General features: G+C 36.9%; 2 protein-coding genes across 4 annotated transcripts; one reads left to right on the top strand and one right to left on the bottom strand.

Moving 5' to 3' along the window:
- The first annotated feature begins 7806 nt into the window (after positions 1-7806).
- On the top strand, positions 7807-13059 carry LOC129732478 (probable elongation factor 1-delta). Of its 2 annotated transcripts, XM_055693389.1 has the most exons (5): positions 7807-7981; positions 8462-8578; positions 9086-9496; positions 12119-12199; positions 12262-13059. In XM_055693389.1, exons 2-5 carry the CDS (start codon positions 8489-8491, stop codon positions 12901-12903), a joined length of 1224 nt encoding a protein of 407 aa, XP_055549364.1. In that variant the 5' UTR covers positions 7807-7981; positions 8462-8488; the 3' UTR covers positions 12904-13059. The 2 variants fall into 2 exon arrangements, with proteins under 2 accessions (XP_055549364.1, XP_055549369.1); XM_055693394.1 differs by lacking the exon at positions 9086-9496.
- Positions 13060-15176: 2117 nt separating this feature from the next.
- Positions 15177-18293, bottom strand: LOC129723043 (WD repeat-containing protein 36). 2 transcript variants are annotated; one of them, XM_055676996.1, is made up of 3 exons: positions 17994-18292; positions 16605-17930; positions 15177-16353 (listed from the first exon to the last, which is right to left on the bottom strand). In XM_055676996.1, the coding sequence occupies exons 1-3, from the start codon at positions 18136-18138 to the stop codon at positions 15197-15199; spliced, it is 2628 nt and encodes an 875-aa protein (XP_055532971.1). In that variant the 5' UTR covers positions 18139-18292; the 3' UTR covers positions 15177-15196. The 2 variants fall into 2 exon arrangements, with proteins under 2 accessions (XP_055532971.1, XP_055532963.1); XM_055676988.1 differs by having other exon boundaries at positions 16605-18293.
- Positions 18294-20597: the final 2304 nt, after the last annotated feature.

Here is a 20597-nt window from a genome sequence, read left to right as displayed (position 1 = left end):
GCAGTAAATTGTTACAGCCTGTTCTGGTTCCCGAGATCGGGAGATCGTTTTAGGTTTCCTTTTTCAGAAGCCGAAGTGGGACTCGGGCTAAAATGTTCGCCAGTATCATGTAGTTATCTAAAAGGAATATTTGTACACTATTTTCCACTTTTTCTTTTTTATCCAACTAAATTTGCCGTCAATTTCCTTTTTTTTAGCAGAAGGGCGAAACTGCATATCTGTTTACAAAATGCCACTTCCAATAGGGCCTAACCAACAGATAGTTAAACAATAGGTCCAACACGGAAAGGGCCCAATCGACATACAATTCGTAAAAAGGCCAAAGTCGTTTTTTGGCTCTCTGTAGATAAAAACACCAGAATAAATTCTGAACTACTGTGTATTGATGAACAACACATCTTTCTAACTGAACGATGAAAGTAAAAAGCCTGCAAGACTAATAACTTTAAATTAAAAAGTGTTTTTTCGTTTCAGTAACTTTGGCACTGGTTTTCTCAGGTTCTCATAATTGTTAGTATCGCCCTTTCGCAATGTTGGTGCCGATTTGATGTGAAAATGAAGTGCGTTTAAAACAAATGTAACAGCAATTGGCGAAGTACAAAGAAACAAACAAGTTTACTCCGGTTTCCAAAGAATGCGGAGATTAGAAGGAAATGGCTAACATTTTGTGAGTTACCTGATAATTCATTTATTCGTTGAAAGAGAAAATTGTAAAAAAAATCATTTTGTTTCGATTGAGCATTTCCCGTACAATAGTATAACGTGAAAAGCGACAGGACAGCAAATCTATGGCAGTATAATGTTATCAATAAACAATTGATTATAAAAAGAGCACGTTGATGATGCGACGAAAGAAAATATTCCTTGTGATTTTCTCACATGTATAAATTTAACATTATTGTGATATCATTAATTCATTACAATAACTATTCTCAAAAAAAAAACAGCAATTGTCACAAAAAGTTCAATTATTGAGTCTAATTTATTATGTATCTTTTCACGGCACGATTACAATACTTCAAATGCGAAAATCGACGCACTATCGACTGGTTCCCGTTTTGACAGTTCACACTGGTTCCCGAAATCCAGTCCGCCAGACTAGTAAAGTATACAGTGACTATACCGGTGCAGCAGTGAATTTGAGTTTGTTCCAAAAAAATGGAACAAAACAACGATTTGGACCACCGCTGAAGATGCCCTAACAGTGCGCTTCTATACCCCGTTTGGCAGCGCTCTATCATCACTTCATACCGTACCGGTCGCTGCTAACCGCGCTAGAGAAATAGTAGCCGGGCCTCCGTAAAATAGCCGCGCTACACACAGTCGCCATAACAACACAAATAGAAGCGCACTGTTAAGGGTGCTATAACACAAAACTATACTGTAAATAAATGACACGATACTTCAAGTGTTTTTGCACTTGACTCAATTCTTCAAATCGCACTGTAAATTGAAGTGATTTAGTGTTGATTTCACAATGATTAACACTTTCCAGCGAAATGATTTTGCATTGAAACTATTCAATGGAAATCACCATCATATTATAATGAATATCTCTTGTATTTGCACCACTGTTTAAATCAATTGAATTATAGCTGCAATTCCAATTGACAAACGTCAAAAACATAAAACGAAACAAACATAGTGACGGTGACGAAAAGCGCAAGCAGCACGTTTTCCCCACAGAATAACAATTTGTTTGAAAGTAAGTTTTATTGAATCTTTGATATTGAAATAATAATGAAACAATTCTTTTACAGATCCTGAAATCGATTGCACCGACATGGTGACAGAGATCATTTTGTATTTAAATTGAAAATCTAAAATAAAATAAAATTTAAAAATATAAAATAAACAGAAATCTTTTAAATTTATTGTGATTAGCTGATAATATCCAAATGACCGACATTCCGTATCTCGAACATAGGCATATCAAAAAGATGAACATAACAACAGAAAATCAAGTGATTTGCTGTTGATTTCATCGTTTTTTGCATTAATATGTTTCGAATGATTTTCCTTTCACTTTGAAATGTTAGGCAAGTAGTGCGAATTCAGCAGCAAATCACTACAGTTCGACGTGAAATTATTTTACAGTGTAAAAACGACAGTGCGACTTCTGGATTTGAACTTCAGAACTAGAAAAATCAGAAAAATTATGATAGATTTATTTTGAACCAATGCCGATATCCAGCTTTCCAAGAGCGGTAATGGCGGACAGTGCGCGCAGCCCATTTTGACGTTTTCTGTAGGTCAGGGAAATTTCAATCGCAGTAACGGAGTAGAAAATATAACAACGTCGTAACGTAGCATAGCAACGTTAATAAACAATGAGCGTTTTGTTATTTAAATTTCGTCGTGCGCATGTGCGGATCAAAATAAATAAAACTGTTTATCAAAGTTGCTATGCTACGTTGCAAAATTTTCAAGTTTTTCACTCCGTTACTAGGATTGAAAATTACCCGACATACAGAAAATGTCAGATTGAGCTGCGTGCACTGTCCGCCATTACTGCTCATGGAATGCTGGATACACAGGACACTGTTTTTCGTGCGATATTTACGTAAAATGGATGTTCTTGGCGTCAAGAAGAATACAGCTGATAAGAAAATTTCAGCAGCATCTAGTAGACTGCTTACTGTCAAGAAAATACATATTAAATTGCAAATTTATGAGATCCGGTTTAGTTTCTAATTTGAGGTTACGTTTTTACAGAATTTGGTAGGTACATGCGTGTTGGAATTGCACTTTCTTAGTTTGAATCTACCGTTTAGTGAATAAAATCTGAATTTTTGAAGTTTCGCGCAACGTAAACGTAAACTGCAAATAGTATCTTGATCGATTAAAATGCTGCCTACAAATCATCATCATCATTTTTACTGCAGCGCCAGCTGTCAGTCGAACAGTTATTTTAATGGCCCATACACCGTAAGAGTCGAAAACCCATTTCTCGCTAAACATGTGAAAAGGGCCCATGTGCCATATGTAAACAAGCCACAATTTCACGTTTTTCAATTAATACAAGCTTATTCTACTCGTACAAATTAGATTTTTTGATAAAGAGTGAATTCTTTTATCAATAAATCTTTTTGGTAAGAGCAGATTTCGCTTGTATTGATCAAAAAACGAGAAAATTTGGCTTGTTTACATATGGCACATGGGCCTTTTTCACATTTTTGGCGAGATTTATGGATAATTTTGTACCCATTTTTTACTGTCGTATGTGGTGGGCACAAACAAACAGACGTGCCACTCGATGACGATTACATCGACCAGAAAAATTTACGATCAGTTTGAAACTTTGCATAGAGCAAGCGCACCGGTGAGTTGCCATTTGAGTTGCTATTTTCACAACGCTGGCCGTTGCTATTTTGGATAGCAACCGATTTTCGCACCGGTCGTTGCTGATGGGGATTACCAATTCCACTATTTCTTTTTCACACCGGCAGTTGCCAATTTCTGGAGACCGTCACTAGCCAGCGTTGGCTAAATGTTTGTTTGTGATGTATTTCGCAAATCTTTTTCGGATTTAGTAATAACCAACTTATCCGTCAGTCAATCGTTTCCGGAATGAGCTACGTTCTTTCTACTTCATAAAATGTTCCCTCCATTTCACGAAACTTTGTTTCCGTTTTCCCAAGTTATCGATAGCATAATTCTTTTGCAGGTTTTTTTTTACTTGTGCGTACATGGATTTTTTCATCCTTATATGTTTATTTAAAGTAATTCCGTAAAACTGGGCACGTCCCGCAACGTTGGCTTAAATGACTATTCTACTGAAAGTTGGCGAACTGTCATTAGTTGTATTCTGTATTTCATGCTGTCTCGGTTCCCGCAGTTTGCTATTAATATTTGAAAATTTGCCGCCAAAAAAAACCTAAATATAGAACGCGTAAATTGTTTTCGAGTATTTGGTTGATTCTAGTGATGGAGAAAATGATTTCGCAGAACAAATTTCCTTATACGCGATTAAGAAAATGGTTTTTGGAAAGATTCGGGGCGGCTCTCAGCCTAGTAAATAGCCAAATATTGACCGCCATGCGGAGGAAGGTGCCATCCAGCGTTTTAACAATGTTTTCATCGGAAACACCGGTCTATACCGATGACCATTTCCAACGCCGCTTTCGAACTCATCTTAGGTTATTTTTGAAGATTGAAACAGCGGTAAAGGAGAAAAATGGTTTTTTATAAAACGACCGAACGAAACGGGAAAATAGTTGGTAATACTCCCGAGCAGATTTGCTCAAACCTTCCAGGTTTATTGAATAATATTGGCCAATCTTGTGAGAATTTGAGCTTTCCGCATCGTGTAGGTTGCAGACCAAAATGCCAACCAAAATGGCCATCTCAATAAAAAACCTATACAAAATGTTTACCTGCCCGAAAAAACACCCTGTCCAAAATTTCAGCTCAATCGGAAATAAAATTGAGTAGTGGTTCACGCCGACACTTGCGTCCTACGACGTGTTTAACAAAACGCTTCGTCTTCCGAGGCCGACCAATTGAGTCCGCATTCGAAACACTCATCATCTTCGTAATATTATTACGAACATTCACTATCGAGCACAAAAAAAAACAACAGTTTGACATTTCATCAAATAGCAACGATTCGGCTCGTTGCTATCGCGTTGCCAAATTTAATAACTCGCTACTACCCGAGGTGGGGATTGCTATTTCCAAAACCAACATAGCAACGCCCGGTGCGGTTGCCGCGTTATGGTGGGAGTTGCCAAACTAGCTTGAGAAACTTCAATTTAGCCACTGGTGGGCTTGCTCTTAGTGGGCAATAATGCCGCTAGTGCCGCTATAAGTAAGCGTGCACTAGACCGGGACACGGTTATATGGGAAAAAGCGATGGTGTTATTCTTTTGCTCCCATGGGTCCTATAACAACTGTGTTATTTGTCAGATTGATCGGTGTAACTATATTTTTGCGCCCGATTTTTGAAGTTTCCATACGATTTTATATGAGAAAATCCACTTTTTCGAAACTTATTCTCTAGAGATGTCCATTTGTCTCCTCAAATTATGATACATGATATTTGTAGGAAATTTCCCTGGGAAAAACTCTTCTGAAGACCGTAAGGCGCTACGGTGCTTGTAAAAAGAGTTATTCACTCCAAACTGATTGAATGTCTGACGATCGGCTCACCATTAATGGGTAAATGGGTGAAAAAGTACTTCAAATGTCTTTTTAGTTTGCTCTGTCGATTTGTTCGCACACGTTACTTCTACGATCTGTTTTGTTCACTAATTGTCAATAATTGCCATGGAAGAACTTTAAAAGAGACTGGATTGCGCACTTTGCTCTAGAATGGACTGACACTTAATCCACCATATTTTTGACAGAAACATTCGTTTATTTATTATTGGGGCCATCCACATACCACGTGGCAGCTTTGGGGGGGGGGGGGGGTCGTGTAATGTCCATTGTCCATACAAAATTTTTAGAATTTATATGAGCAGTTGTCCACGGGGGGGAGGATGGGGGTCAAAATCGTTTAAAATCTGTCCACGTGGTATGTGGATGGCCCCATTTACATTTTCACAGTGTTTCTCGATCGATATTGTTTTCGCTGATAGAATGGCCAAAGCTATTGAAACCCCAATTGGGCTGTTTAGCTATATCAGTTTTTTATATCATCTGAAAGATCTGCAATTTCTGAGTATTACGTGATTTAAAAAAATTTTCTATCGTTGTCCTTCGTTTTTTAAATTAAGATTTAAAAGTGCTCGAATTCTGCTCGAAATAGCTACAATGACAGTTCGCCCATATACCAACTGTCATTGTAGCGATTTGGATCGAATTTTATTTCTTCATTTAAAAATCGAAGGATAATGATATAAAGTTTAAAAATATCAAGTTTTGCTCAGAAAATTACACTCTTTCAGATGTTATATAAAAATCGGAAATCCGTGAATAGCTAAACAACCCAATTGACAATGGAAACATTTATCACTTTATACCACTGTCAAAGTGGCAAAACGTACACGACAAATCCGGAGTACTTCGTGATAAGGGTGAATCTAACAAACTGTAAACAAATAGAGATTTTACCGAAAACGTATGGAGTAAGCTACTATCTACCTTCAAGCTTCGAAAAAATAATGTATCTCTTTTCTAACTATTAAAAAATACGATGTTTGTTAAGGACGAAATCTACTTTATATCAAAACGGTAGTAGAATGAGGAATACTCCCTTTTTGTTGTTTACGTTAGTAAAAGGCGAAACTTGATTTCGTCTTGATGAATGGGCGGAATCAAAGTTGTCAAAATAAACATTAAAAGCAAAGGGCGTATTCTAATACAATAACGTAAACACGGCGTATAGTAAAGGGTGATACTGTCGAGCAAATGAAAATAAGGTGCATAGTAAAGGGCGATACTGTCGTGCAAATGAAAATAAGGCGCAAAGTAAAGGGCGATACTTTCGAGCAGATCGAAAAAGTTGCATAGTAAAAGGCGAAACTATAAAGTCTCGAATATATCCAGCTTTTTACGCGCCATAATGGCGGACGCTATAATGCGAAGTTTGTAATAAATTACCCACCCTTTTGACAACTCTGCTTACGTCAGTTTGAAGTCTTCATACAATTTATCAAAAGAAAAATATATCTGGCAACATTTGTGTTGCCAATTTTTCAGAAATCGCAAATCTGACGTTAGCAGAGAGGTTCGCATATTACGAACTCGCATTATAGGGACCGCCATTATGGTGCGTAGAAAGCTGGATAATGTATTGCCCCTTGCATGACTATTTGGACTTCTGTGATAATCTTTAATTGCCCAATTTATTATTTCGCTCTATCATATTGACACCTCAGTAGGGCAGTGGCAGTTTTTTTGGGTTCATTGTTTGTTTTGTTTTTCGTTTGCAACATTAAGTATATATTTTTGAGCAGCTTTAGTTGAAAATTAGGTTGAATATCAAAACGAAACTAAGTGTTACATGATTGATTGGGTAATACTGAGTATCGATACCATACCTCACGGTTTCAAGTATACTTTATTAATATATATGGGTATCAAGCACTGACCATTGCTGGAGTGATTTTTTAATAACCTACCAAGGTAGCAGTCATGATAGAGATTTTTTGTGTCTATATAATAAAATATTTCTGTCAAGCGTTTCAATAACGCTAGTATCGATACCCATTACCCAAACTGCGAAATCGTATGCGAGATTCGACTGTGATAGTCGTGTATTTCGGGGTAGTCAAATTTGGCGTAAAAGTCGCAATAAAACGACTGAAATTCAAGTTTTAGGTTTATCATGTACAAAGCTGCTTTTATCAGAGTATTTGGATGACAAATATATTGTTCCACTGTTATTTAGGATTTAAATTTGTAAGTGAAAACTTTGTTTGTCTCTTTTGAGTTTTGTAGTCATTGTAAGATTCGCCCTAATCACGAAGTAGTCCGGAAATAATCTTAGGGGCCGTTCCTAAACCACGTGGTCATATTTTGATCACTTTTTAAACCCCCCGTACCCCTCCGTGGTCTTTCGTGGTCTTTTGGCTAACCCCCCCCCCCCCCTCCTTCTTCCGACTTCAACCACGTTATTAAACTTTCAGTACCTACATTCTATATTTCTTAAATGCAAAAGCTTCATTCTTGACTTGGTGGCAACTATAAATTATAAGTCAGGAAAAAAGACCACGTGGTCATTTCGTTAACCCCCCACCCCCGTGCGTGGTCTTTCGTGGTCTTTTGACAAACCCCCCCGTCCCACTCTTTATGACGTGGTTTAGGAACGGCCTCGTATCCATGAAGACATTTGGAAATATGACCGGGCATCCCTGTTTTTCAGAAACATCTGGCATCTCTGTAATCAACACGTCAAGCTCTACGCCTCGTGTATGATTTAACTTTGATAAAAATATTTCAAAATTATATTGATTTTCTGACATTACCTGTATCGCCATTCTGTTCACGTATTCATCTTTCCCAATAAGAGCTAGTTCATTATTAGAATATAAAGGTAAGCAAAATGTACTTATTACATTATCTCAATTGTCATAGATAGTACTGCCACGATTGACAGGTATTCGAGAGGTCGTAAAATTTTCCGGATCATTAAAAAGTTCAAAGGAACCTGTTTTAAAAAAATTTTAAACTTGTGTAGAAAGTTTGTGAACGCGATAGAACAATTATACATATGGGATCAAATTTTCTATCGTTTGATTAATTGATTCCCTTGCATATTCTAGCGATTGTTTTCTCACATGCTGCTATTATATACTTGGCCTAATAATTAAAGCGAAATGGAATCCAGAATGTTTTTTGAAAACATTTTCAGACGAAAATAAACGTATTTTTAAAAACTTTGTTTTGATTTTTGATAATATAGAAACTTAAATTACTTAAGATCTGCAGAATAAACTAGTTTTTTTTTTCAAACGTGATACATATTGTCTAAGTGCATTTCTTATAGAAAATTTATTTTATGTATATTGTATAGGTTTCCGAACAAATAATAATTTTAACGATGATTTCCCCAATGGCTTGCGAAAAGTTCTGGGTAGATAAATCCAACTACGATAATGCCGAGAAAAAATGCCACGAATACTTGGCTCAAGTAAGTATAAGCCATTTTATCTTTATTATATACAAACTATATCAATGAAATTATTTACTCCATACCTACCTATATCTTTTGTTATCGCCTAAAATAGGGGAACAAATTTAATGAAGTAGTAATATTAACACTGTTTTCTTATGATCATCAGTCTACCTTGTGAAGTAGACTGGTTAAAGAAATGTTATTTAAACCACAACACTACAAGTTTAAACCATCTTCAAATATATCTTTTAGTCTGAAATATAAAGCTAATATGATATTTAGACTAATTTGAGAGACAGATAGAAATACCGAATGATATTCCACTAAACAGTTGCGAACAAATACCGTGTAGATTTTTCGTTGAAATATACATCAAAATATCATGTAATAGTTTTGAAAGTTAGAGTTTTTAATGCATTTCTCGGTTAAGCTTAACTTCGCAAAACACCTACAAAATACCATTTTTGTAAGACAAAAATCTTTACATACTCTTTATTAATACTTATCTTGTTAATATGCAAGCTATCATTCGATGAAAAATCGGTACATTCAACAATAAAGACAGAGCCTACAACGGAAATGTTTGCAAAGGATTCATCATCACTTATCGCTGTAGAACCCATGGAACAGGCGAAGTTAAAGAAGGACAAAAAAAAGAACAGGAAAAATAAAAAGGATGCATCTCAATCTCCGGATCCAGTTCAGGTTTTAACCTCGGCAATGCCAATACAAACAATATCTGTCATGGCAGAGAATGATTTGGGAGAACAATCCAAGAAGCAAAAGGTAAAAAAAAACAAGAAAAATAAGCCATGCCAGGAAGTACAACACAGTACTGAAAATAAAGTACAGAAGGAAAATGCTAAGAACCTGAAGGAGAAAGAAAACTTAGCTCACAAAATGTGCGATAACATTACGGAAGAGTTAAGCAAGGTCAATCAATATAAAACAGAAATATCGACATTTTTGATTTTGTAGTTTTTGAAGGTTGTGTTATTTCATGTAGCATTATAAAAGCATTGACAACACTGGTAGAGAAAAGCGAAAACATCATCTTTTTCCAGTTTGAGCTTTAGGGCAATTTTTTTGTTTTCGCTTTTGTGCACAGTTTTTAACACAGGTTTGCCCTAGAGAATAAACTGATTAAAGATTATAGCAATAGTTTTTTAACCGTTCCTGTGGATTGTGATGCTCTGTGAAAGTGTGAAAGTGCGGAGAATTTTCAGAGACAAATAAAGTTTTCTCCCGCAAGCAAACGTAGAAGCGGCGAACCAGGCGCGCAATTATTCTGCGGCCTTTCGACGCATTTCTATCTCTAGGGGCACCAAAATTCACCAAATGGTTAAAAAGCTATAATCTTTCTTTTTTCCAGTTTGATCGCTAGGGCAATACCTGTGTTGACCAGTGTAATTGCACGAGACTTGTAAAAGTATAGTATTGTTGTTGGTCTTCTATTTCTATTGAACATTGCAGTAGATTACAGTTTCATACGTTTAATAAAGATCAGTATTTCAGTTTTATATAATTTATTCAAGTACATTGAGAGAGACCACTGGCAATACTTTAGGTTGATTGAAGTGTTGAATCTTGTTCGCAAAATATTCAATAATAAGGTTTTGTGCTATTACCTATCTTTTTTTTTTCTTGTTATTATTAGCTCGTATTGATTGATTATATATGTATCTGCTAGTATATGTTTGAAAACATATCTATGCCAAACATCTGAAAGTGCCCATGTATCATATATAAACATTGTAAACAAATCAAGATTTTATGTCTTTTTTTACATGTTAGATTTACCCGCAAGATAATTTTCTAAAAAAATTGTTCAATAAAAAAATCTTATTTGTAAGGATAGATTAAGTATGTGTCAATAAAAACCTTGAAATCTTGGTTTGTTTACATATGGCGAACATGAACGTCAGAACTAAGATCATAGGAAACATTCATGACTATACATTGAATAGTGAGATGTAGGTATAGCCGAATGACTTTATTTGCCTCGATGTACGAAACTGGGTTACTGGTGAAAAATCTGGTCAACGCATATAAAAATCTCGACTGGGAAAAGTTGAGTTGGTAAAGTCAGTAGCACCGCGATGTTTTTCCGCAGTTGTCAAAGTATTTAACAGTTGACTTCGAGGTCTTTTACAAAAAATCAGTTAGTCACATTCCGAAATCTGAATGTGTCCTGATTATCAGTACTACCCATATACTGCCCATAAACGTGAAGGAAAAAGTGTCATAGGTTTATCTTAAAAGTTATAAAAATCACGTACCTTTGAGTGTTTTGTTTCCATATAATAGTCTGAAGATTATCATATAATACCAGTACTAGTATATATCCTTTTCTTTTTTGATGGTGTTACACCATTTCGTACGGTACTTTACAATGAATAAACGATAAATTTTGAATGTGTGAAATTGTAACTTTCCAAACAAATACTATAACATGTTGTTTAATGTATTTTTTTTAATCACCATTCAAATTTTTTTTTATTGCATTCAGAGTGTCATGTATATAAAGTTTTTCTTGCTGGTTTCCGGTTGATATTATTCTAATCATGTTATAGTTAGATGGTGCATAATTAGCATGTGGGGTATTTTGAAAATAAGAAAATTTGCAGTTGTTTCAAGTTTCTAATCATACACACCAGATAACATCCTGAGTTCCGTTACCATTAATAGCATAACGCCTAACAAGATCGGCTAGTGTTGAAACCGAAACATGAAATACTTTATTACGGAAGTTCATTCAATTTTGAATAATCTTTACAATCCTTCATGTTTTCAACTAAACTGGAAGTGTAATTTTTACATATCTAGAGTGCATTTTTTTCTTTATTGCTTGCCATCATGCAGCACTCAAAACATAGAGTGTATACTGCCGCTCCAAGCATAACTGTCCCAGCGTCCATAAGGTTTGCACAGAATATGGGACAGTTATGCTTGGAGCGGCAGTATATCGGTAGACTGTTTTTAGTTGTTTCTGATTCTGATTCCGCACTTTTTGTTTTCGTATTTTCCTGCGCTTATGGAGTGATAGTTTAGTGTTTAAATGCTATTCATTTATATTGGAAGATAGAACTGTACTGTGTTTGATTTCGTAAAATTTTCGAGTTCCTCGAAAAAATGATGTTTGAATAGTATAGTTTAGAAACATTAGTAATTTATTATTTTGATATCAATTTCTCAATTGATACATATATATTTTATCCTAAATCCCATGTTACTGTAAATCCTGAATCTGATGAATTTCTAGAAATTCGAAATTAACGATAATTTTTTCTTAATTTCTCGAAATTCAGTACATGCGATGAAAGTTCCATGCATCTCAGTTCGCGAAACATGACTGTTAAAAAAATCTTTCCTACCCAAGTGCTGATTATGCCCCAGCAGCTTTATTGAATTTGAAATACACTATTAAACTGCGCACTTTGTTATATGATAAAATGCTCAACTTGTTCTTTGTTCTTTCTCTCTTGCTTAGGATAAAAATGTCATAATTGGAAGAATTTCATTCAGAGATTGATTTTATTTTGTTTTTGCTCGCAGATAAACTCGTTTCCAGCACAATGTACTTTGGCATCAGAGATTTCGAAAGCTAGGCAGCACATCAAAAATTCCTTAGAGCGAGTAAGAGTTTCGGAGGAACACAGTCGAACTATTTTGACTATCTCAATCTTTATATTATGCAGATGGATGGTATTGCAGCCCTTGCCGCTAGTCCGGGTGCTGAACTTCTTGATCGTTTGTCTACCGTAGAGAAGGAGAATGAAAAACTGCGTTCAGTCATCGATGGTTTAAACAATCTCGTTATCGATCTGCATGCACGTGTTAAGGCATTAGAATCCGGATCAAAAACTGTCCCCACACAGACAACGTTGAAAAGTTCAGCTCCAGTACCGGCTAGAAAAGCTCCAACAGCCGCAGTGACTACCGACGATGCTGATGATGATGACGTAGACCTGTTTGGTTCAGATGAAGAGGAAGAAGATAAGGCTGCAGCTGATTTACGGGAGAAACGTCTGGCCGAATATGCAGCTAAAAAGTCGAAAAAACCCGTCCTGATTGCAAAGTCTAATGTTATTCTCGACATAAAACCATGGGACGATGAAACAGATATGAAACAAATGGAGAATGAAGTCCGGAAGATCACCATGGATGGGTTATTATTGGGAGCTTCCAAATTAGTTCCACTAGCATATGGAATTCACAAATTACAGTTGTCATGTGTTATTGAAGATGACAAAGTGTCAGTTGACGAACTACAAGAAAAGATAGAAAAAATAGAAGACTACGTCCAAAGTGTGGATATCGCTGCGTTCAATAAAATTTAAAACAGCCCTTTTCTTCGCCTACATCGAGTGTTCGGTCTCGATGCAAATTGTTCTGAAATTGCACATGTACAACCATGATCTATACTAAATTGGAAAAAATATCAATAAACCAGTGTTCTGAATGAATAAAAAGAAAATTGAGCTGCATAGTGAAAATGATGTATTTACTTTCGTCAGATATGGTTATTTCTGATCAATAAATCTTTGACGTCCTATAGAAAGATGCGTACTGGCCCTTCTATTCAGTAAGGGTCTTGGTGCGTTTTATCAACTTTGTCTAGGTAGATAACAAGAGGTTACCGCTGACTAGTTTGAAGTAGTATCAAATAGATTTTCCTTTCCACATTCTTGAGGTGAAATTCTGTTAAGTTATGACTTTGTTGCGTTTTAACTTGACCTGTCTCTGTTGCGGTGCCGGGCGGGGTACAGCCGGGCTGAGAAATTACAGAGTCGATTAAGCGAGCTCATTGACCCGTTGTCGTGACGCATGGCTCTCTTTTATATCCACGAGCCCTTTTTCTTCCGTGGACTACCATCAGGCATTGCATCAGAGATGGGCGATTGTGCATGGAGCACCCTCTTATTTCGTATCAACTTGGCTTGCTACCTGGAGACGGGCAGTTAGATTTCACTGGCGTTTCGATGACCACCGGAGGGAGCATAAGTTTCAACACACCATCATACATGGCATTCCACAATATCAGACGCAGGATGAAACCGTAGACCTAATTTTATGAAAGTCAAGTTGGTTGCTTGACAGACCGGTTTCATTCTCGGTGAATCTCATAAGTCTGTAAAAAATAACCCTCTCAAGCGCTCTGCCCGCAGTGTCTAGCAAGTATTGCCGCATGACCGCTCTGAACAATCCGGGACTACCTTTTCGGTCGACTTAATGGCCAAGTTCGGGGTTTCTTCTGGTTCCGGTGTCTTGCTCACCAAAAAAGACTGGTTCATTGCGCCCTTAATTGTTAACTTAGCGGATTGGAATACTGCTTGGCGCTCCGATCTTTACATATCGGCACGTTGCATCCTCTGTCTCGCACGAAGGTATCATGACAGTCGGATATCGCGTCTGTCCCCCCGTATGCCCGTTGACCTCAATTCCTATACTGACAAGACCTAGGCATGGTGGCGTCGCACGCCCGCGATAGTATAGCAATTAACTGGTCAGCATTCCTCCCCACTGCGTGATCCTAACTTATTCCTTCCGCAAATACATCGGCATCGGAGTGCGATGTCTTCCAACCACGAATATTTGGAGTTTTAATTTTACTCGCCGCTTACCGCCTCGAGTCTACGCTGTAGCTGACCGACTGGTGGTCACTATTAGTGTGGCCGTCGCCTACCCTCCAGTTCGTGATCAGTCCAGAGTTACGAACTTTACGTCGATGATCGACTCCGAACCTTTTCTGCTGTAGGTGCTTTAAGGGACGAAGTTGGGCAGGCCTCGCCAAAACTTCCAACAAACTCTGGCCCCCCACAAAATCTCGTAAGCTAGGGAAAGTCGTAATAGCGCCTGATTCTCACCAGGAAATTAACGCAAAATGTACTGGAGGGCCTGCCAGGTTTTACGGGACGCATCCGTTTGCCACCTCGCCGTTGTCACACGACTTTACTAAGAAAGCTCAATTCAGGTGCCAGACCAACATAGACTAGAACAGTATTCCGACTTATACTCTCAACTCAGTTACCATAATTGGAGCCTTATTGGTATCGGTTTCAATGGGCGGGTTAGTGCATTTTGGTAATGGGAGCGGCTCTACTCGCTTCGGCAGAGTTGCTTGCGGTTATTGTGGCTTTTACGGGGAGTCGACGCCCCGGTGTCCGACAACCCACCACGCCCTAGGCAAGCTCCCGCTGGTGGTCTGAGACGTTTGCTATCAGCATCCTCGCATGCATGCCCTTGGTGGTCGTCAATCGCCGACTCGTGGGGTATGCAGCTTTCCCAAAGGTACGCATGACCTAGCATAGGAGATTAGTTATATGTGTTATTACTTCGCTTGCAGTTTTAAAGTAGCAGAATGAATTGTGACGCTCGCAAGGATAGTAATTGGCCAGCAAGTAACCACAGCAGCAGCCACATCTGCGTAAGGTAATGTAAGACCATAAAAATAGGTTTTTGTTTGAAGGATTTTTACCGCGGTGGTCATTTTTCTCCAAAAAAATAAAATAAGGAAAAGCAAAAATGTGTGACCGGTCATTTGGATTCTTTCAAATTTACTCTTTGCTTAATGTTAGTGTTCTACATGGACTTCTTTAAAATAAAGCGCGCATTTTTGAAGTTTGACTTTATTTAAACGTTGAAATTACGTAAACTACTCACAACACCTATTCCATACAACAGTTTTTCCTCTAATACCTTCCATCCTTTGGCTTGTACCTGCTCAAGTTGTACCAACGTTGTCTTTAACGCAGGCTGTTTTACAACGATTCGTCCGTGGTGTTTCAGAAATAAACTTAACCAACTTTGCCCAAGTTCAAACTTTTCATTACTTTCCAGTACGAATATAATCAAGTTCATAAAAGAAACTAGCGTTGAGATACTTTCACTACTATCATCCATTGGGCATATGTTGGAAATTTCATAGTCCACCATTGATGGACCTAAATTGCTGAGAAATTCGACAGGTTCCAGAAAATTGTGTTTATCGCAGGTTTTAAGTAGTTTACCAAGACTTGACAATTGTTCAATACGCGTTACTTTTGATAACTGTGAGCCATCGTCCCCTGTTGTCTGTTGATCTTTATTTACATCGAACGAAAATTCTAACCCTGATACTGTGGGCAGGAAAAATGGCGCTGCTTTTGGCTTTTGTGGGGCTACTCTGGGCCGATTTCTTTTTTTTATGACATCCAAATTGAGTAGGTTCTGCCACCGGGATGCAACTGAATCAGACATTGTGATTAAATCTTTAGATAGTTGTGGAGGGCTCTCATAATTAAGATCAATAGTTTCAATTAATTCTCCCAATTCACTGACAGTATCTTTTTCTTGAGATACAACTGCACATAAATCCATTAGGGGAGCTTCAGTCGTCGTGTTTATAGAACGCAATGAAACATGCGAAAACAGTGTTTTATTCGCCCATAAATAGATTCCTTTACAGTCAACGAAAGCCATAGCAAGAAAATCTCCTGATGGAGAAAACGACAACGAAGTACAAATTTGTGGCATCCGAAAATGGTCTATTAAATAGGATGATGGTATATCCCACACTTTAATAGTGCAATCTTTGCTGGCTGATACAAGCCAACGATTATCCGGGGAGAAACACATATCTGTTATTGGACCTTTGTGACTTTGAAACGTACGCACAATAACGCGACTATCAAAGTCCACAATTGATATGGAAAAATCCTCTAATGCCACGGATATCATAGCTCCTTCACGATGTGTGTTAAACAGTAATATTGGTTCGCTCAATTGAAGACAGAACACAGCCTGGTTAACTAAAATTAGAAAAAAAAATCGATTTAATCTAGTTAACCAATTATAAATTTCGTAAATTCCAAATTATCAAGATTGCTCTGTTACACTACCCTAATAAAAAAATATTACCAACTTTTTTTTTAATTGTTGCGAAGAGATGCGTCACCTCGATACTTTGTTTTTACATTAGAATGTCACAACAACTCAATATTAAAATATTTAATCTGCAGTCGAGTGACGTTTTCAGCAGCAGAATTGAAAAAAAACCTACCGTTATGCTTGAAATGCCACCATTTCATGAATCCATCTGCTCCTCCTGATACTATAAACTGATTCAGATTGTCGATAGTAACACCACGCACATTACTTTCGTGTGCAGGGGGTTTACCATAGCTTGCCCGATGAATTCCGCTTTGAATATTGAATCGCTCTAAGTGACCACTCGAGTAGCCGATAATGACAAAGTTTCCACAGTGGCTCAAGCATAGGGCTGTGACAGACACTCCAAAATCGGTACGGTTCTTATTACGAAACATCTCTGGTACAAGTTTCAGCTCACCCATACGACATTTATCGAAAGACCACGTTGTTACTTGAATAATTCCATAATGTGCAGCTGCGATACTGTCCCACTCCTTATCGCGTGTGGTTTCTGATGTAAAAAAGCAAATTGGAGGCATTTGGAAAGGATCTACCTTTTTACGGAGTTTTTTAGATGCTTTGCGATTGTAGCTAGCTTTTCCCAAACTTTTGTTCAATGTTTCAGAAACAGTGCTGAAAATACGTAAAGAAGAGTCCTCTCCAGCTGATAAAATGAACTTTCCTGAGGAACCATGATATCGAATACATGTTGGGGGTGCTCCATGACCTTCTCGGATTCGCAATAGCCTGGCTCCACCATCTGGCAAGTCAAATATCCATAATTTCATGGAGTTGTCTGGAGAAGTAGTCAATAACAATGGCTCATTCGCGAAGCATTTAAGAGTGGTAACAGAATCGTCGTGAGCTTGAAACGTAGACATTATTACATGTTCTTCCAAATTCCAGGACGTGACCTGACCATTGACACTAGAAGTGATCATGATAGGATGACCATCCGTGCGAAATGCAATTCCTGTCACCGATCCCCAGTCTTGGCTCAATTCAATTATATTCTGTTCATATTTCAGGTTTATAAGGATAATTCTGCCATTCTTTAAACCAACAGCTGCTACATCAATAGCTGGGGCCTGTTCCAGCACAGACACCGGACTGTCCATATTTTTGAATGAATGTACTAACTTAGCGCTCTTAATGTTCCAGAGTTGCAAGCCTCCCTGTGTGCTTCCAAGTAACACTTTGTTTTTGTACGATGCGGGGTGCATAAGCGCTGACACATCAAACTGTTCCTTATTTAAAGGAACTTCGAGGTAAACTTCTTGTGTACCAACAAACCATATTTTCATCAAATTGGCTTCATCGATAGATAGTAAATGTTTCCCGAAGGGAAGTAACAGATGAACTCTTTTTTCATGGCCTCTATAAATTTTGCGCAACTGGTTGCTAGAGCGCCAGCCGTAAATTGTACATCCAGCGGCAACATAAGTTAAAAAGCCATCTGCTGCAATACATGATATACCTTCAGTATGTAAACCGCCAACCCGCACCAAACGGAAGCTACTTGCAGCATATACATGGAAAGATTTTCCGATGCAAGTCGTTATAACATTTTCGTTGCGCTTTTCCACATATCGCACATATGCCGGGATATGATTACTAACATATCCAAGGCTACGGTTTGGTTGAAAAATCACACTTCCTCTCATTTTCTGGTAAATACTTCCTGATTTACGTTTATATATAGATTAATTAATACAGTTTTCAAAATATTTTTACTACAATCTATTACTGGTTATCAAAAGAGAAAGAAACACGTGTAGTCTCGTTACCACTGCTGTTGATATTTATTTATATTTTGGTGTGTGTAAAATGGGATAATTTCAAATGGTCGAATTTCAAACGGCCGAATTATATCAATACTACACAGAAATAACATCGTTTTATAATAGACCATTTTACGAACTGACAGGTGTCACGGATCCTGCTGATATTAACACGCTCGTGAAAAGTAACACGTAATTCAATTTCATAAGTTGCATGGAAACGTCAAAAAATGAATACCGCATTTCGTGATTCTGTGTAATATTTACACTGATTTTGGATTAATCTAGAATAACTCATTTTTGAATTTACCACTATAACTCAATTTTGCATAAAACGACACCATTATTTGACACGAGTGAAAAAGCGGCACCATGATTCAACATTTGTGCGCCATTTTTTTGTCTGTGCGGCCGTGTTACCTGTTATTTTGGTTGTTTGAGTGATTCTAAGAAATAAGAAAATCGCTGGGAAGGTGGTCACGGACATTTTAAAAAGCTTCAAGGTACACATATAAACTTTTCTCATTATTCATTCTAAAAAACCAAAAGTTTTCAGGTTGTTCGTGTCATCAGGAAAATTGTGGGAGAGTAAAATATCAAGTGATTATGCATCACACAAAAAAGCAAAATTTACTCAAAAATAAAAATAATCAGACACCGTTCAGATAGAATGTAATCTAAGTTTTTTTTTGTTTTGACTGTTACCAGCACAAACCTCCCTCTCTATGCTAACATCGATTTAAAACTGAGTGGTTTTCAATTCTTAAACTGGGTACTTTTTAATTCTGAAAATGGTTAATTTTAAATTCAAAAATGATTATTTTTCTATTCAAAAACTTGAGAGTTTCAAAATCTAAATCTGTGTAGGTTTTAATTTTAAAACTGAGTAGTTTTAAATTCAATAAATGAATAATTCTCGACTACTCTGTGATAAGGTCGTATGTCTAAACGTAAACAAAACGAGTGAGAGATGATTTACGCTTGTGAAGTACAAGGGATATAACTCTCACTCGTTTTATTTACGTTTAGACATACGACCTTATCACAAAGTAGTCGAGAATTTTGTACACATAAACTGATATTTTTTACGACCTAAATGAGTTTTATTAAACACAAAAAATGAGTTCAATTGTATACATCATTCTGAATAATAAATACATATTATTTGCTCATACTACACTAAAACAAGTCGACATATATTTTCTATTGAATTTGTCCAATGATTTTAACGTACCAAAAGATCTCTCAATTTTATATGATTCCATTAGAAATCCATTTGTAAATTAAATGTAATACAATAATTTTTACGAATCACACAATGAAATAATTAATATCGGATTTTCACATCCATTTTATTTGATATTCATTTACGACTAACATGTGACGCAAAAATTCAAATTTACCGGCAATATTGCGGAATACATTTCATAAAGTAGATATATAAAACCGCCATGTTTCCAAATCAACATATAAATCTTATTGATAAATCCAATGAAAAACACACGTCGCCGTGACTTTGGACTTCTTGTCAGTTTACTAGTGAAGTTTTGTTTTGACGTTTGGATTTGGTATCGAATAATCCAGATTGTTATTCAAAATGGCTACACCACGAAAAGACTGCGTCATATTGGGCGATTGGGAGGATATTTGCTTATCTCCAATGGGTAAGTTATTTTTCTACACTTCATTTGAGTTTAAACTTACATAGATATTCACAACTATAGATCATATCGAAGAAATTGGCACTTATCAAATCGTAGGGCAAACAACGAACAGACCATTGAAACTGGGATCAAGTGGCCAACGTTGAACCGGTAATTTCTTTTCAGAACCGGTAATTTATTTTCAGGAAGTCGCTAGTGAAATCTCAATAGTTGTGACCGTCACTGACCGACGTAACTCATTTTTGCCTCCTTAATTTATAGGATTGCCGTTTAAGAGTCATCAACCAAGTACAAATTTGTTAAAATAAATATTTTTATAATAAATTCTTGTATCTTTCATAAACAAACATATCATATGAAAGAAACAGTACGTTAAGTGAAGTTATTTCTAAGGATAATGACATTTTTTTCTTATCTATTTTAAAAGCTTGGTAGTAATGTGTGTCTATCAGACGATCCTATGAAGAATGCATGACACATTTTCGATCACATCGTTTTGATTGGAAGTTCTAATGGTGCAAATTTATAACACTCCCATATAATATGAACAGGTGAGATTATTTCAGTGTATGGTTACACAATTTTGAATAACAACAGAGTTACTCAATTTTCGTGTTGTTCCACATTTTATGGAAATGAATTGTTTTCTAATCATTTTTGAATTCATTTTAGGGAGCG

The sequence above is a fragment of the Wyeomyia smithii genome, chromosome 1 (assembly GCF_029784165.1).
Source record: "Wyeomyia smithii strain HCP4-BCI-WySm-NY-G18 chromosome 1, ASM2978416v1, whole genome shotgun sequence".
NCBI lineage: Eukaryota > Metazoa > Arthropoda > Insecta > Diptera > Culicidae > Wyeomyia > Wyeomyia smithii.
The sequence above is the reverse complement of the archived record's forward strand: the minus strand, read 5'-3'. Positions and strand labels throughout refer to the sequence as shown.

Coding starts and splice junctions, on each gene's coding strand:
- LOC129723043 (XM_055676988.1), bottom strand. CDS start 18,138: ATGAGAGGAAGTGTGATTTTTCAACCAAACCGTAGCCTTGGATATGTT. Junction 16,354..16,604: donor GTGGCATTTCAAGCATAACG/GTAGGTTTTTTT, acceptor TTCTAATTTTAG/TTAACCAGGCTGTGTTCTGT.
- LOC129732478 (XM_055693389.1), top strand. CDS start 8,489: ATGATTTCCCCAATGGCTTGCGAAAAGTTCTGGGTAGATAAATCCAAC. Junction 8,579..9,085: donor GCCACGAATACTTGGCTCAA/GTAAGTATAAGC, acceptor TTAATATGCAAG/CTATCATTCGATGAAAAATC. Junction 9,497..12,118: donor TTACGGAAGAGTTAAGCAAG/GTCAATCAATAT, acceptor TTTTGCTCGCAG/ATAAACTCGTTTCCAGCACA.